Source organism: Anomaloglossus baeobatrachus, chromosome 2, assembly GCF_048569485.1.
Source record: "Anomaloglossus baeobatrachus isolate aAnoBae1 chromosome 2, aAnoBae1.hap1, whole genome shotgun sequence".
Classification (NCBI taxonomy): Eukaryota; Metazoa; Chordata; class Amphibia; order Anura; family Aromobatidae; genus Anomaloglossus; species Anomaloglossus baeobatrachus.
In genome coordinates this window covers 799,042,681-799,058,647 of record NC_134354.1, presented here as the reverse complement: position 1 = coordinate 799,058,647, position 15,967 = coordinate 799,042,681, and the positions used below count along the sequence as shown (strand labels likewise).

General features: G+C 54.7%; 1 protein-coding gene across 1 annotated transcript in view; it reads left to right on the top strand.

The window, feature by feature from the left end:
- The window catches only part of APBB1 (amyloid beta precursor protein binding family B member 1), a 45,645-nt gene extending 37,193 nt beyond the window's left edge, over window positions 1-8,452 (top strand). The window contains exons 8-14 of the mRNA XM_075337713.1: window positions 584-711; window positions 2,592-2,706; window positions 2,787-2,871; window positions 2,958-3,041; window positions 4,301-4,413; window positions 4,742-4,918; window positions 6,929-8,452. Coding sequence (XP_075193828.1) covers window positions 584-711; window positions 2,592-2,706; window positions 2,787-2,871; window positions 2,958-3,041; window positions 4,301-4,413; window positions 4,742-4,918; window positions 6,929-7,093 — 867 coding nt within the window. The 3' untranslated portion in view covers window positions 7,094-8,452. The remainder of the gene's footprint in view (window positions 1-583; window positions 712-2,591; window positions 2,707-2,786; window positions 2,872-2,957; window positions 3,042-4,300; window positions 4,414-4,741; window positions 4,919-6,928) is intronic.
- Window positions 8,453-15,967: the final 7,515 nt, after the last annotated feature.

The window sequence follows — 15,967 nt, the reverse complement described above, 5'->3', positions numbered from 1 at the left end:
GCTGCTGGTGGGGTTCCCTCTGAGCCCGGCTGGCGGTGGGGTTCCCTCTTTTACCTCTGAGCCCGGCTGGCGGTGGGGTTCCCTCTGAGCCCGGCTGGTGGTGGGGTTCCCTCTGAGCCCGGCTGCTGGTGGGGACCCTTCTTCTACCTCTGAGCCCGGCTGGCGGTGGGGTTCCCTCTTCTACCTCTGAGCCCGGCTGGCGGTGGGGTTCCCTCTGAGCCCGGCTGGCGGTGGGGTTCCCTCTGAGCCCGGCTGGCGGTGGGGTTCCCTCTGAGCCCGGCTGCTGGTGGGGACCCTTCTTCTACCTCTGAGCCCGGCTGGCGGTGGGGTTCCCTCTTCTACCTCTGAACCCGGCTGGCGGTGGGGTTCCCTCTGAGCCCGGCTGCTGGCGGTGGGGTTCCCTCTGAGCCCGGCTGCTGGCGGTGGGGTTCCCTCTGAGCCCGGCTGCTGGCGGTGGGGTTCCCTCTGAGCCCGGCTGCTGGCGGTGGGGTTCCCTCTGAGCCCGGCTGCTGGCGGTGGGGTTCCCTCTGAGCCCGGCTGCTGGTGGGCTTTGCCCTCCCTTACGCAATGTTGTCTGTGGCAGGGGAAGGAGATGCTGCTGGTGCTGGATGATGACTCCCTGAAGCTCTACGATTCCTCCGGGCGGACCTTGCTGCACTCCCAGCCCATCGTCAGCATCCGTGTGTGGGGCGTGGGGCGAGATGACGGCAGGTGAGAGCCCCGTGTGGGGGATTCTTCCCTTCCCTTAACCCTTCAATGTCCAGCTGTCTTCTCATTACTAATTTATCTTCCCTTCTCTATTTTCTCACATTGCTGGACATAGAGAGAGGTACAGTATGGAAATGTGTGCGGTATAACATGGGGAGCGCAGGAGTGTGTGCGGTATAACATGGGGAGCGCAGGAGTGTGTGCGGTATAACATGGGGAGCGCAGAAGTGTGTGCGGTATAACATGGGGAGCGCAGGAGTGTGTGCGGTATAACATGGGGAGCGCAGAAGTGTGTGCGGTATAACATGGGGAGCGCAGGAGTGTGTGCGGTATAACATGGGGAGCGCAGGAGTGTGTGTGGTATAACATGGGGAGCGCAGGAGTGTGTGCGTTATAACATGGGGAGCGCAGGAGTGTGTGCGGAATAACATGGGGAGCGCAGGAGTGTGTGCGGAATAACATGGGGAGCGCAGGAGTGTGTGCGGAATAACATGGGGAGCGCAGGAGTGTGTGCGGTATAACATGGGGAGCGCAGGAGTGTGTGCGGTATAACATGGGGAGCGCAGGAGTGTGTGCGGTATAACATGGGGAGCGCAGGAGTGTGTGCGGTATAACATGGGGAGCGCAGAAGTGTGTGCGGAATAACATGGGGAGCGCAGGAGTGCGTGCCTTTTAGCATGGGGAGCGCAGGTGTGCGTGCCTTTTAGCATGGGGAGCGCAGGTGTGCGTGCCTTTTAGCATGGGGAGCGCAGGTGTGTGTGCCGTTTAGCATGGGGAGCGCAGGAGTGCGTGCCGTTTAGCATGGGGAGCGCAGGAGTGCGTGCCGTTTAGCATGGGGAGCGCAGGTGTGCGTGCCGTTTAGCATGGGGAGCGCAGGAGTGCGTGCCGTTTAGCATGGGGAGCGCAGGTGTGCGTGCCGTTTAGCATGGGGAGCGCAGGTGTGCGTGCCGTTTAGCATGGGGAGCGCAGGTGTGCGTGCCGTTTAGCATGGGGAGCGCAGGTGTGCGTGCCGTTTAGCATGGGGAGCGCAGGTGTGCGTGCCGTTTAGCATGGGGAGCGCAGGTGTGCGTGCCGTTTAGCATGGGGAGCGCAGGTGTGCGTGCCGTGTAGCATGGGGAGCGCAGGTGTGCGTGCCGTATAGCATGGGGATCGCAGGAGTGCGTGCCGTTTAGCATGGGGAGCGCAGGAGTGCGTGCCGTATAGCATGGGGAGCGCAGGAGTGCGTGCCGTATAGCATGGGGAGCGCAGGAGTGCGTGCCGTATAGCATGGGGAGCGCAGGAGTGCGTGCCGTATAGCATGGGGAGCGCAGGAGTGCGTGCCGTATAGCATGGGGAGCGCAGGAGTGCGTGCCGTATAGCATGGGGAGCGCAGGAGTGCGTGCCGTATAGCATGGGGAGCGCAGGAGTGCGTGCCGTATAGCATGGGGAGCGCAGGAGTGCGTGCCGTATAGCATGGGGAGCGCAGGAGTGCGTGCCGTATAGCATGGGGAGCGCAGGAGTGCGTGCCGTATAGCATGGGGAGCGCAGGAGTGCGTGCCGTATAGCATGGGGAGCGCAGGAGTGCGTGCCGTATAGCATGGGGAGCGCAGGAGTGCGTGCCGTATAGCATGGGGAGCGCAGGAGTGCGTGCCGTATAATATTGGGAGGGCGCATAGTGTGGGTGGCTCGAGGCAGGGGAGGGGAGGTATGGAGGGTGCGTGGCATGGCGCCTGTGACGGCTCGGCGGGTGCGCGGCATGGCGCCTGTGACGGCTCGGAGGGTGCGCGGTATGGCGCCTGTGACGGCTCGGAGGGTGCGCGGCATGACGCACAGTATGGCTGAGGTAGTGGATAACACGGTACGTTTCATGCTCTCACACCCTCTCACTTTTCCTCCGATCTCAGGGACTTTGCCTACGTGGCCCGGGACAAGCTGACACAGCTGCTGAAGTGTCACGTCTTCCGGTGTGAGATGCCAGCCAAGGCTATAGCCACCGGTCTGCACGGCGTCTGCTCCCGGGTATGCTGAGTGATATGTCCGCGGATATCTGACCCCATATCACCAGGATCTCTCCATAATGCTCATATTCCTACCTATAGATCATGGCTGAGAGGCGCAGCACTCGCTCCATTATGGACGGCCTGTTTCTGGACCAGTCCCGGATGGTGGACGTCCCTTTTCAGGGTCAGGATTATATCGGAGGACCTCGGTGGGGGGGCAGATGCCATCTGATCTGCCTCTGATTCCTCTTGTGTCTGTTCTCTTTGCAGTCGAGTTTCCAGCACCAAAGAATGAGCTCGTCCAGCGCTTCCAGGTCTTCTATCTGGGAAGCGTCTCTGTCAGTAAACCTGTGGGTAAGTGTATGGGTGAAACTGCCCACGCTGGATGACTGTGCTGGACTATCCTGGGAGATGGCCACAGTCATTCCAACGTCTGCACGTGCTGAGATGCCAGGCAGCCATGTGATATAATGCAGATAGTTGGCTGACCTTCTGGCTCATCACTGTCCTGCCAGGGAGGCTTCCACTCTGCTTCTCCCATCCCCCTCATCTTATGCTCCTGCTTCTCCACTCTGCACCCCCATTATCCACTTCTGTCATCTTCCACGCCAGCTTTTCCACACCCGCCCATCTTTCACTCCTGCTTGTTTCATTCCCTCGTCTTCTTCTTCTCCCCTCCCCCTTATTTTCCGCTTCGGTTTCTCCCGTCCCTCTTATCTTCCGCTCCTGCTATTCCCCTCCCCCTTGCTCTTGCTTCTCCCCTCCCCCCTTATCTTCGGCTCTTGCTTCTCCCCGCCCCCTTTGCTCTTGCTTCTCCCCTCCCCCTTATCTTCCGCTCCTGCTTCTCTCCTCCCCCCTTATCTTCCACTCCTGCTTCTCTCCTCCCCTTATCTTCCGCTCCTGCTTCTCTCCGCCCCCCTTATCTTCCGCTCCTGATTCTCTCCGCCCCCCTTATCTTCCGCTTCTGCTTCTCTCCTCCCCCCTTATCTTCCGCTCCTGTTTCTCTCCTCCCCTCTTATCTTCCGCTCCTGATTCTCTCCTCCCCCCTTATCTTCCGCTCCTGATTCTCTCCTTCCCCTTATCTTCTGCTCCTGTTTCTCTCCTCCCCCCTTATCTTCCGCTCCTGTTTCTCTCCTCCCCCCTTATCTTCCGCTCCTGATTCTCTCCTCCCCCCTTATCTTCCGCTCCTGCTTCTCTCCTCCCCCCATATCTTCCGCTCCTGCTTCTCTCCTCCCCCCATATCTTGCGCTCCTGCTTCTCTCTCCTCCCCCCATATCTTCCGCTCCTGCTTCTCTCCTCCCCCCATATCTTCCGTTCCTGCTTCTCTCCTCCCCCCTTACCTTTCGAACCTGCATCTCTCTCCTCCCCCCTTATCTTCCGCTCTTGATTCTCTCCTCCCCCTTATCTTCCGCTCCTGATTCTCTCCTCCCCTTATCTACTGCTCCTGCTTCTCTCCTCCCCCCTTATCTTATGCTCTTGCTTCTCTCCTCCCCTCTTATCTTCTGCTCCGTCTATTTGCACTTGTCCAGTAATGACTGGTGGCAGCGTTTATCCGTGGCCTTGTGAAGTGTGGGGTGAGATGGATGTGGATTATTGACACTCTTCTTCTGTAGGAATGGATGTGATTAACAACACCCTGCAGACGGCATTGAGTACCGACCGCGCAGCGTGGGCGCCCGTCACTGTTAACGTGGCCTCAGCAACTGTAACTGTCCTACACGAGCAGGTAACAATGTGAACATGAAGGCCATCCTCCAAGTTTGTGGCTCAGACACTTCACCTCCGTGTATTTTTCGGTGGGGCCTACTTGCAGCTTGCTGTTGTAGCACTGCCGTGCACCTGCCGCCCCATCTGCATTGCTGACCATGAGGACTGATGTGATATTTAATACGACCCAACATAGTAATCGGGTCTTAGTATATTTGGGGTCAGCCCTCTGTTTTTGGCACAACCACGTGATGGCTGTGATAATGTCAGCCTTAGCGGGTGTATGCAGGTGATGTAGCCCACCGCTCCCTGCGGGAATCTCTCACCTCTCGTGAATTTTCTTTCAGACTGAGGAGATGCTCACTGAGTGCCGCGTCAGGTTCCTCTCCTTCATGGGTGTCGGATATGATGTCCACACATTTGCTTTCATCATGGCAGAGGCCCCAGGAATCTTCATCTGTCACATGTTCTGGTGCGAACCCAACGCTGCTCATTTGTCAGAAGCCGTCCAAGCTGCCTGCATGGTAAGAGTTCTCGAGAGACCATGCGTCTTCTGTAATATCCCATTCCTGCCACGTCTGCTCAGACATCAATAGCCACATGTGTCCCGAATCATCCGCTATAGTCTCCCATCTTAACTCACAAGCATTTATTCCGCAGATCAGGATGTCCTTTACTAATGACCTTCTAATAACCCAATGTTATTATGACTTCTGACCTCAAAGTAACCATTATAGGGTCATAACCATTACAATCCTCCTCGTCTGTGTCCAGTCCCTGCCCCTCTCTAGTGTCCTCCTCCTGACATCTGCTCCATCCTCATCTATCTCTTCTGCACCTCATGACTCCTGCTCCTTCCTCACCCCTGTGGTTCTAGTCTCCTCCTCCCCCTGACCTCTGATCCTTCCTTCTCTCGACGACTCTAGTATCCTCCTCCATGACTTCTGCTCCTGCCTCCCCTCAGCAGCTCTAGTCTCCTCCTCCCTCAACCTCTGCTTCTTCCTTCACTCCTCCATCCTTCCTGACTTCTGCTCCATCCTCATCTATCTCTTCTGCACCTCATGACTCCTGCTCCTTCCTCACCCCTGTGGTTCTAGTCTCCTCCTCCCCCTGACCTCTGATCCTTCCTTCTCTCGACGACTCTAGTATCCTCCTCCATGACTTCTGCTCCTGCCTCCCCTCAGCAGCTCTAGTCTCCTCCTCCCTCAACCTCTGCTCCTTCCTTCACTCCTCAATCCTTCCTGACTTCTGCTCCTTCCTCCCCTAAACAGCTCTAGTTCTCTCCTGACTTCTGCTCCTTCCTCCCCTTGGTAGCTCTAGCCTCCTCCTCCCCCTGACCTCAGCTCCTTCTTCACTTTGGTGTCCCTAATCTCCTCATCCTCCTGACCTCTGCTCCTTCCTAGCTTTGGTGGCTCCAGTCTCCTCATCCTTACCTCTGCTCCTTCCTAGCTTTGGTTGCTCTAGTCTCCTCATCCTTACCTCTGCTCCTTCCCTCTGCCCCATCTTAGCGTCGGTTGCTCTAGTCTCTTCATTCCCCTGATCTCATCTCCTTCTTTGCCTTGGGGCTCTCATTTCCTCTTCCTCCTCCTGACCTCAGCTCCTTCTTCGCCTCAGTGGCTTTAGCCTCATCCCTCCCACTGACGTCTGCTTCTTCCTAGCTTCGGTTGCTCTAGTCTCCTCAATCGCCAGACCTCAGCTCCTTTTGCTTTGGGGGCTCTTCTTGCTTCCTCCTCCTCCTGACTTCTGCTCCTTTTTCACCTTAGTGGCTCTAGCCTCATCTCTCCCTGACCTTTACTCCTTCCTCGCTTTGGCGGTTCTAGTGTACTCCTTCCCCTGACCTCTGCTCCTTCCTAGCTTCAGTGGCTCTAGTCTCCTCTCCTTCCTAGTTTTAATCGGTTTAGTCTCCTCATCCCACTGACCTCAGTTCCTTCTTCACCTCAGTGGCTGTAGCCTCATCCCTCCCCTTGACCTTTACTCCTTTCTCACTTTGGCTTTGGTGGCTCTTGTGTACTTCTCCCCTGACCTCTGTTCCTTCCTAGCTTTGGTTGCTCTAGTCTCCTCATCGTCTTGACCTCAGCTCCTGCCTAGTTTTGGTGGTTCTATTCTCTTCCTCCTGACCTCAGCTCCTCCTTTGCCTCAGTGACTCTGTCCTCATCCCTCCCCCTGACCTTCACTCCTTCCTTGCTTTAGTGGCTCTAGTGTACTCCTCCCCCTGACCTCTGCTCCTTCCTAGCTTTGGTTTCTCTAGTCTCCTCATCCTCCTGACCGCAGCTCCTCCTTCGCCTCAGTGGCTCTAGTCTCCTCGCTCCCCCTGCCCTTTTACTCCTTCCTTCCTTTTGTGGCTCTAGTCTACTCCTCCTCCCCCGAAGGTCAGCTCCTTCTTTGCTCCAGTCTCTTCCTCCCACTGACCTCTGCTTCTTCCTTGCCTCAGTTGCTCTAGTCTCCTCTCGACCTCTGCTCCGCCTTCCATCTATCCCGCTCTCCTCCTTCCCTCTCCTCTTCCTGTTCTGTAACCTTCTCTTTGTTTCCCTCAGCTGCGGTATCAGAAGTGCTTGGATGCGCGGCCTCAGACCATCTCCTGCCTGCCCACTCCTCCTGCTGACTCCGTCGCCCGCCGGGTTGGCTCCAGTGTCCGGAGAGGAGTGCAGTCCTTGTTTGGGTCTTTCAAAACCAAGCGTCCTGGGGGACAAACACCTTGACTTTTCTGTGCCGTCTGCCCCTTGCCCTGTGCTGTTTGCCCGTCTCTGATTTATCCCACAGGCCCGGGTGCAGCATGTATGTTTATTAGTCTCGTTTCTCGCTTTGGTAAGGGCAGAAAGACACTCAAGAAAATGGGTTACCTCTGGATCCTGGGACCCTTTATGAGGCCTTATAAAGAGCAATAAGGCACCGGAAAGCTGCCGGGGGAACACGGTCCTCCAACATCTGCCCCTCTCTACTCTGGGAGGTCGTTATTGTGCTTGTTTGGGTGACGTGTCTGTGTGGTGTAATGTCTAACACATTAATATCAGTCGTGTATAGCCTAGCCATTCCTGGACCCACGCGACCTCTTCTGGACGGATCACTTGTGTGACCTCGGAGTACGGTATCCGCCTTCCTGCCGGCCTCTAGACTGGGGTATAAGAACAGTCTCTTCTAGTTCTCTTAAAGTTGTGAGATTGGGGGAGTTATTGACGTGAGCAATTTTACTCTGTCGGTCAACTATGGAGACAAGAATGGTTGAGGCTTTTACACGGCGGTTTAGAGGCTGCTAATCTACGGGATTTCAATGGTGGCCTGAGATGGTCAATCACTTAAACCTACTGTAGTCCCGAGGAGTCAGGTGCTGACCCTGCATGATGACGCCAGTAATCCCAGTGATCGGTGTGATCATGGCTCATGCAGCTGTGATCGGGGACGGTTCCCGGAGGACGACGCTCTGTGCACTCATCTCGCTGCACTTGGTGGTAACACTAGGTCTTGTCGCTGCTCTCTGTGTGATTACACTAAACTGGATATAAGAAATCTTATTATTCGTCATCTCTGTCCTCGTCGCGTGTTCTGGGCGGATGACACTGCCTACGGAGCTAGTGGGAAGTGTCTTCATCAGAGAATGGCGATATGCGTCCAGAATTATTTATCTGCACCTCTAGCATCCGGCCAGCGGACTCTCTAGTGGCAGCGGTCAGTGTGTGTGGTGGGTGATGAGACCCCCATAATGTTGCAGTCATATTTATTGTAACTTTATAATTTAAAACGTTTTGATATTGATTTTCTGACAAGTGTTGCCCCCTCCGCTCTCCACTATGTATGCGAATTGTCTGGATGTGAACAGTGATCATACATGAGCTGCTGAGTGTGCACACTACTCGTACACGGCTGTTGTGTGGTATGACTGGTTCATGTGATGAGCTTCTCCTGGAACACGCTACTGTATGGAAGGAGTTGTACAGATCGCGCAATGTCTGCGGTATCTGCACGTATGCAGCGCCGAGCCCTTTATGTGCTGTATAACACTAACATCCTCCACAACACTGTATCTGTTGTACCCAATCTACTGAAATAAAAGCCTAACCTGACACATGTGACGTGTACGTGTTCTCTGGGTGCAGGGTTCACCTTTCCATTACAGAGAGCTCTAGTAATGTCCAACACCACCAGGAGGTCATCAGATTCTCTCTCTGAAAACCAAGGAAGGAAGACCACGCCATGCAAAGCCGCCAGTCGCATGTTGATCAGTGTAAATCTACTTTCTTCGTCGCTCCATTGGGAGACCCAGACGATTGGGTGTATAGCTACTGCCTCCGGAGGCCACACAAAGCATTACACTAAAAAGTGTAAGGCCCCTCCCCTTCTGGCTATACACCCCCAGTGGGATCACTGGCTCACCAGTTTTCTGCTTTGTGCGAAGGAGGTCAGACATCCACGCATAGCTCCACTGTTTAGTCAGCAGTAGCTGCTGACTATGTCGGATGGAAGAAAAGTGGGCCCATATAGGGCCCCCAGCATGCTCCCTTCTCACCCCGCTGGTGGTTTGTAAGGTTGAGGTACCTATTGCTGGTACGGAGGCTGGAGCCCACATGCTGTTTTCCTTCCACATCCCCCTGAGGGGCTCTGAGGAAGTGGGATCTTACCGGCCCCAAAGCCCTGAGGCCGGGCTCCATCCACAGACCCATTGAACCTGCTGGATGTGGAGCGGGAGTGCCGTTCAGGGACAAGGCCCTGCACCATTCAGGTACTCTGTGTCCCCGTACACACAGGCACAGCACACTCCAGACTTGCTGGGTGTGCTAGTGCGCCGGGGACAGTAAAGGGTTACAGTCACTGCAGCCTAGCTGAGTGACTTTATGTATGGGGAACTACCGCGCCGGACGCTCGGGAGCGGCGGCGCGGCTGGGACTTGTAGTGCGCCGGGGACTTAGCGCCGACCGCGCTTTTACGGCGGCGGCGCTTATAAATCCAGTCCCCGGCTTTTGCGGCCTAGCTCCGCTTCGTTCCCGCCCCCACCCTGTCAATCAGGGTAGGGGAGAGACGCTGTACAATCAGCAGCGCCGAGGGCTGGAGCCTTATTTACATGCTCCAGCCCTCTCACTGGACACTGTGGGACGCCGGTTTCCCGCTCTGACTTGGGGGCACGCCCACGGCCCGCCCCTACTCACACGAGCTGGAGAAGACGCCGGCAGCCATTCCTGCAGTCCGAGCTGAGAGATCGGACTCTGGGCAACCAGGCACAGGACTAGGGCGACCACACACCCGCTTATAGGCGGGCGGTAAGCGGCACCTGAAGTGCTGACACCACTAAATACCGCAGTTGTCCATTTGTATTTTTATGCTTACACTGCATAGGTCGCTATCTTTGGCTATATGCCCTCTTAGATGGCGACACATCAGCAGCAGGAAAGCAGGGGTGCTAAAGCACAGGCTTTCTAGGCTGCGGGTATTGCACGTACTGAAGTGTTCATGTGTATTTATGCTTGTATGCTATACACTGCACTGTACGGTCGCTAGTCTGGGCTATTTTCGCCTAGAATGACTAGACTACAGCAGCAGAAAAGCAAGGGTGCTGAGGCACAGGTTTTTTCTATGCTGCTTGTATTGCAGGGGTTGCAGCGTTCATTTGTAATTATGCTTGTATGCTATACATTGCACTGTATATTCCCCTAGATGGCTAGTCTACAGCGGCAGAAAAGCAGGGGTGCCAAGGCACAGGCTTTCTATGCTGCTTGTATTGCATGTGCTGCAGTGTTCATTGTACTTTATGCTTGTATGCTATACATTGCATTGTACGGTCGCCATTATTGGCTCTATGTCCTAGATGGCTAGTCGGCAGCAGCATATAAGCAACACAGGCTTTCGATGCTGTTTTTACTGCATGTGATACTGTTCCACGGCACTGAACCCCATTGTGTGCAATGCTCCCCTGGAGCACTTGGTCAGCCGGGATCTCTACTAGATGTGGCCAAAGGAACCACCTGTCAACCCTGTCCAAGGACAGGGATGGAGTTGCAATGGGATAGAGACTTGCAGTCCGGACAGGCCATGGGCAATCTGGATCATTGCTCCCTGGCCACCCTCATTGGGAATAAAATCGGTGCTCCGGGGGGGGGTCCCAGGAGGCTCTCTGTATGATGAGGCAGACGTAGCTCATCAGGACTTTGATCCTGACAACGCTCTCAATCCGGATACACCGGATGGTGACGCCATAAGGAATGATCCTATAGCGTCCATCAATGGAATGTTGGATCTTTCTCCCTCAGCTCCCCCAGTGGAGGAGTCAGCTTCACAGCAGGAGAAGTCCCATTTCAGTAGCTCAAACGTATATTGAGTATTTCTTCAGCGCTCTATTGGGAGACCCAGACGATTGGGGTATAGCTACTGCCCTCCGGAGGCCACACAAAGCACTACACTAAAAAGTGCAAGGCCCCTCCCCTTCTGGCTATACCCCCCCGTGATATCACGGGTTCTCCAGTTTTAGCTTTGTGTGCGAAGGAGGTCAGACATCCATGCATAGCTCCACAGATTTTAGTCAGCAGCAGCTGCTGACTATGTCGGATGGAAGAAAAGAGGGCCCATATAGGGCCCCCAGCATGCTCCCTTCTCACCCGTGGATGGTGTTGTAAGGTTGAGGTACTTATTGCTAGTACAGAGGCCGGAGCCCACATGCTGTTTTCCTTCCCCATCCCCATGAGGGGCTCTGGGTGAAGTGGGATCTTACCGGTCTCCAGGCACAGAGACCGAGCTCCATCCACAGACCCAAAAGAACCTGCTGGATATGGAGCTGAGTATCGTCAGGGACAGGGCCCTGCTACATCAAGGTACTCTGTGTTCCCATGCACATCGCGCCCACACACACCAGCATTGCTGGGAGTGTTAGTGCGCCGGGGACAACAGCGCGGAGCGCTGGTGCTATTATTCACTGCAGCTTTGCTGAGTGAATTTATGTATTGAAAACGGCCGCGCCGGCCGCTGCTGGTTGTTTTTTACATTGTGGCGCGGCTGGGACTTGTGGTGCGCCGGGGGACTTCGGCGTCGGCCGTGCACATAGGACGGCCGCGCTTATTACTAGAGTCCCCGGCTTTGCGGCCTAGTTTTCGTTTCGTTCCCGCCCCAGCCCTGCCAGTCAGAGGAGGGGCGGGACGCTGTACAGTAGCTCAGCGCAGGGAGCTGGAGTCTGCTTTGCATTCTCCAGCCCCCTCTCACTGAACACAGTGAGACGCCGGGTTCCCGCTCTTGGCTGGGGCTCGCCCACGGCCCGCCCCTCTGCACAGGACGGGGAAGAGAAGCCGGCAGCCATTATGGTTTCCACTCTGGGAGAACGGAACCAGTCACAGGTTTTTGGGCGACCTCGCACCCGCTCTTGTGCGGGCGGTAAGCAACTGACACCACTAATGCTGAAGTGGGCTTTTGGGCTGTGTGCTGATATGCTATGCACTGTACTGTACTGTCGCTATTCTGGGCAACAGCAGCAAATAAGCAATGCTGCTGAGGCACAAGCTTTCAATGCTTCTTCGTTTGCATGTGCTGCAGTGTTTACTGTCAGATTGGGCAACAGTAGCAGTAGAGCAATTTGTGCTAAGGCACAAGCTTTCAATGCTGCTTCGCTTGCATGTGCTGCACGGTTTATTGTTATGATATACATTCACTGTATGTCGCTATTCTTGGCTAATGCGCCCAGATAAACAGACAAAAGCAGCAGTAGAGCAATGGTGCTACGGCACAAGCTTTCAATGCTGCTTGACTTGCATTGGCTGCAGTGTTTACTGTCATGCTTGTATGCTATACATTCACTGTATGTCGCTATCCTTGGCTAATGTTCCTGGATAAATAGACAACAGCAGCAGAAAGGCTAGGGTGCTAACGCGCAAGCTTTCAATGCTGCTTGGATTGCATGGGCTGCAGTGTTTACTGTCATGCTGTATGCTATACATTCACTGTATGTCGCTATCCTTGTCTCATGCTCCTAGATAAATAGACAACAGCAGCAGAAGAGCAAATGTGCCAAGCCACAAGTTTTCAATGCTGCGTGTACTACATGTGCTGAAGTGTTTATTTGTACTTCATGCTTGTATGACTATTCACTGTACGGTCGCTATCCTCGGCTAGGCTCTTAGATAGCTAGACAACAACAGCAGAAAAAGACAAGTTGCCAATGCACGGGCTTTCTATGCTGCTTGTACTGCATGTCATACGGTTTCAGGACCCCCAGTGCGTGCAATTGCTCAACCGGGGTCTCTGCTATATGTGGCCAAAGGAACCACCTGTGATCTCTGTCCAGAGACAGGGACGAAGTTGCAGTTTTTCCGCTGATATATTGTCTGTGACTATGACTGACATCTTACAGACTTTGCACCCCAAGCAGACCGTGGGCAATATGGTTGCAATGACCCTGGCCGCCCTGATCTGGAGCATCTCAAGGCGCCAGAGTGATTCCAGGCATCCCAGAGAGCAGGCATCCGACACGGTCGACAGTCCCAGATGGCCTAAGCGGGCTCGCTGGCATTAGCCCTCGACTACATCACTGGGCAAGGTCCCAGCTGGAGTACTCTCTGTACGATGAGGCGGACGTAGCTGTTCAGGACTCTGTTCCTGAGACCGCTCTCAATCCGGATACACCGGATGGTGACGCTATAGTGAATAATCTTATTGCGTCCATCAACGAAAGGTTGGGTATTTCTCCCTCAACTCCTCCAGTGGAGGGGTCAGCTTCACAGCAAGAGAAATCTCTATATATTGAGTACTTGTTTAGCACTCTGACTCCAGAGACGCAGTCCAGAAACGACACGCTTATCACGATAAGCGTTTCTCCGACCGTATTAATGAGACACGTGTCGCTCCCCCTGACGTGGTCAAGCGCTAGACCCAGTATCCAAATGTGGATCCCCCAATCTCCATGCTTGCACCTAGATCTATAGTTGTAGTGGGGGATAGGACTTCACTTCAAAATGCCATTGACAGGCAGATTGGCCTCTGGTTGCAATCTGTCTATGAAGCTATCGGCAGGTCGGCTGCTCCGGCAGTCGCAGCCGTGAAGGCACTCCAAGCTATTTCAGCTAGTATTGCGCAGAGGGTCGCTGTCACAGGTACTCTCGGTCCCAGCAGCGTCTTTAACTCGCAATGTCGGCATGGCGAATCATGCTGTTATTGCTGTCCGAGACTCTACGAGCCGGACGTCAGTGGCATCCGCCAACTCCGTGTTTTTACGCAGAGGCTAGTAGTTGAGAGATTGGAACAGAGGCTGCTTCCAACGAAGTGCTTAACCAGGTTGCCTTTATCTAGTGATAGTCTGTTGGTAAGGGTTGAATGAAATCATTCAACTATCCAAGACGACTCAAAAAGCCCAGAAGGGCATAGATTCCTAGCGGGCTCAATTCACGCCCGGGGAAGGCAGCCGGAGGATCCGCTACCAAAGCGTTTTTCCTCATAATTTTCAGCCCTCTCACTCCGCAACCGCGGGGGGGCAGACTCCCCCGCTTTAGCGGCATTTACCTACCGCAGGTTGAGGGCCTGTGAGTGAGAGTCAGTTTGTTTTCAAACTACCGCACCGACCGAGCCGAGGCTCTTCTGCAGGCGGAAAGAGCGGTAATCCCTGTTCCTCTTCAGGAACCAGATACGCATTTTGCCCCGACCTGGTCGTGGTGCCAAAATAGGACGGCTCCTTCCGTCCCGTTCTGGACTTTATACTGCTTAACGAGCACGTGAAAACCAGGCGGTTCCGGATGGCATCACTCCGCTCCGTCATTGCCTCTCTGTCTCAAGGAGTTTTTCCTAGCTTCAATAGACATCAGGATGCTTATCTACACGTGCCGATTGCTCCGAGGCACCGGCGTTGGCTACGATTCGTTATTAAAGACGAGAATATTTCGTTTCGTAGCCATACCCTTTGGCTGGCGACAGCCCCACGGGTGTTCACCAAGTTCGTGGCAGCAGAGGGAGCAGTCCCGCGCTCTCACGGTCACTCTGTGATCCTTTACTTGGGCAATCTACTGGTCAAGGCACTCTCCTTTACAAGCATGCCAACACAACCTGAACATGGCGCTGGACCCTTCCCAGAGTTTCGGGTGGGTCTTCAACTTTTCAAGGTTGAACCCAATCGCTGGCATCTCCTGGAGAGTTTTCACACTCTCTCAGCGATAGTGAAGCTTCCGCTGGACAAACAGCGTTCACTACAGACGAGGGGACAGTCTCTCCTTCAAGGAGGCGCCTCATCCAGAGGCGAGTTTTAGTTTTTCCAGACGGTCAAAGACCATCTTCAGAGGAGTCCACTCTTCAACTCAGTGGTCTGGAGCTCTGGGCAGTGTATCTTGCACTGCAAGCCTTCCTGCAGTGGCTGGAATGCAAATAGATCCGAATTCAGTCGGACTATCCACAGCGGTGGCATACACCAACCACCAAGGCGGACTACGCAGTCGACAAGACTCCCAAGAGGTCCGGCGGATTCTGCTATGGGTAGAAGACAGAGCATACACCATATCAGCTGTTCACATCCCGGGCGTACGACACTAGGAAGCAGACTTCCTCAGTCGCCAGGGCGTGGACGCAGGGGAATGGGCTCTGCACCCGTTTGTTTGCAAGAATTCTGTAGACGCAGGATGAAGACGGACGTCGACGTCATGGCTTCTCGGCAACAACAAGGTCCCGATTTTCATGACGCGGTCTTACGATCAAAGAGCTCTGGCGACAGGCGCCTTGGCTCAGGATTGGTCACAGTTCCAGCTACCGATTGCTGCCACACCATCCTCGTCGCCCCAGACTGGCCGGGGAGGTCGTGGTACCGTGATCTGTGGCATCTCACCGTCGGTCGACCGTGAGCACGACGTCATTGCCACCATGAGACGGGCTAGCCAGCCGCGGTCTGCCAAGATCTACCACAACTCGTGGAAGATATTCTTATCTTAGTGTTCTGCTCAGGGAGGGTCTCCCTGGCCATCGGCATTGCCTACTTTGCCTTCCCTCCTGCAATCTGGTTGGGAAAGAGGTTGGTCGCTCGGCTCCCTTTAAGGGCAAGTCTCGGCACTATCCGTGTTCTTTTCAGAAGCGTCTAGCACGTCTTCCTAAGGTGCGCACGTTACTACAGGGGGTTTGTCATATTGTGCCCCCGTACAAGCGGCCGTTAGATCCATGGGATCTGAACAGGGTACTAGTTGCTCTCCAGAAGCCGCATTTCGAGCCTCTGAGGGAAGTTTCCCTTTCGCGCCTGTCACAGAAAGTGGCCTTTCTGGTTGCGATCACGTCGCTTCGGCGAGTGTCTAAGCTGGCGGCTCTGTCATTCAAGGCTCCCTTCCTAGTGTTCCACCAGGACAAGGTAGTGCTGCGCCCTATTCAGGAGTTTCTCCCTAAGGTTGTATCCGCGTTTCTTCTTAATCGGGATATACCCTTTCCTTCCTTTTGTTCTCATCCGGTTCTCCGGTATGAAAAGGATTTACAGTTGTTAGTTCTGGTGAGAGCACTCAGAATCTACATTTCCCGCACGGCGCCCATGCGCCGCTCTGATGCATTTTTTGTCCTTGTCGCTGGTACGCGCAAGGGGTTGCAGGTTTCTAAAGCCACCATGGCTCGATGGATCAAAGAACCAATTCTTGAAGACTACCGTTCTG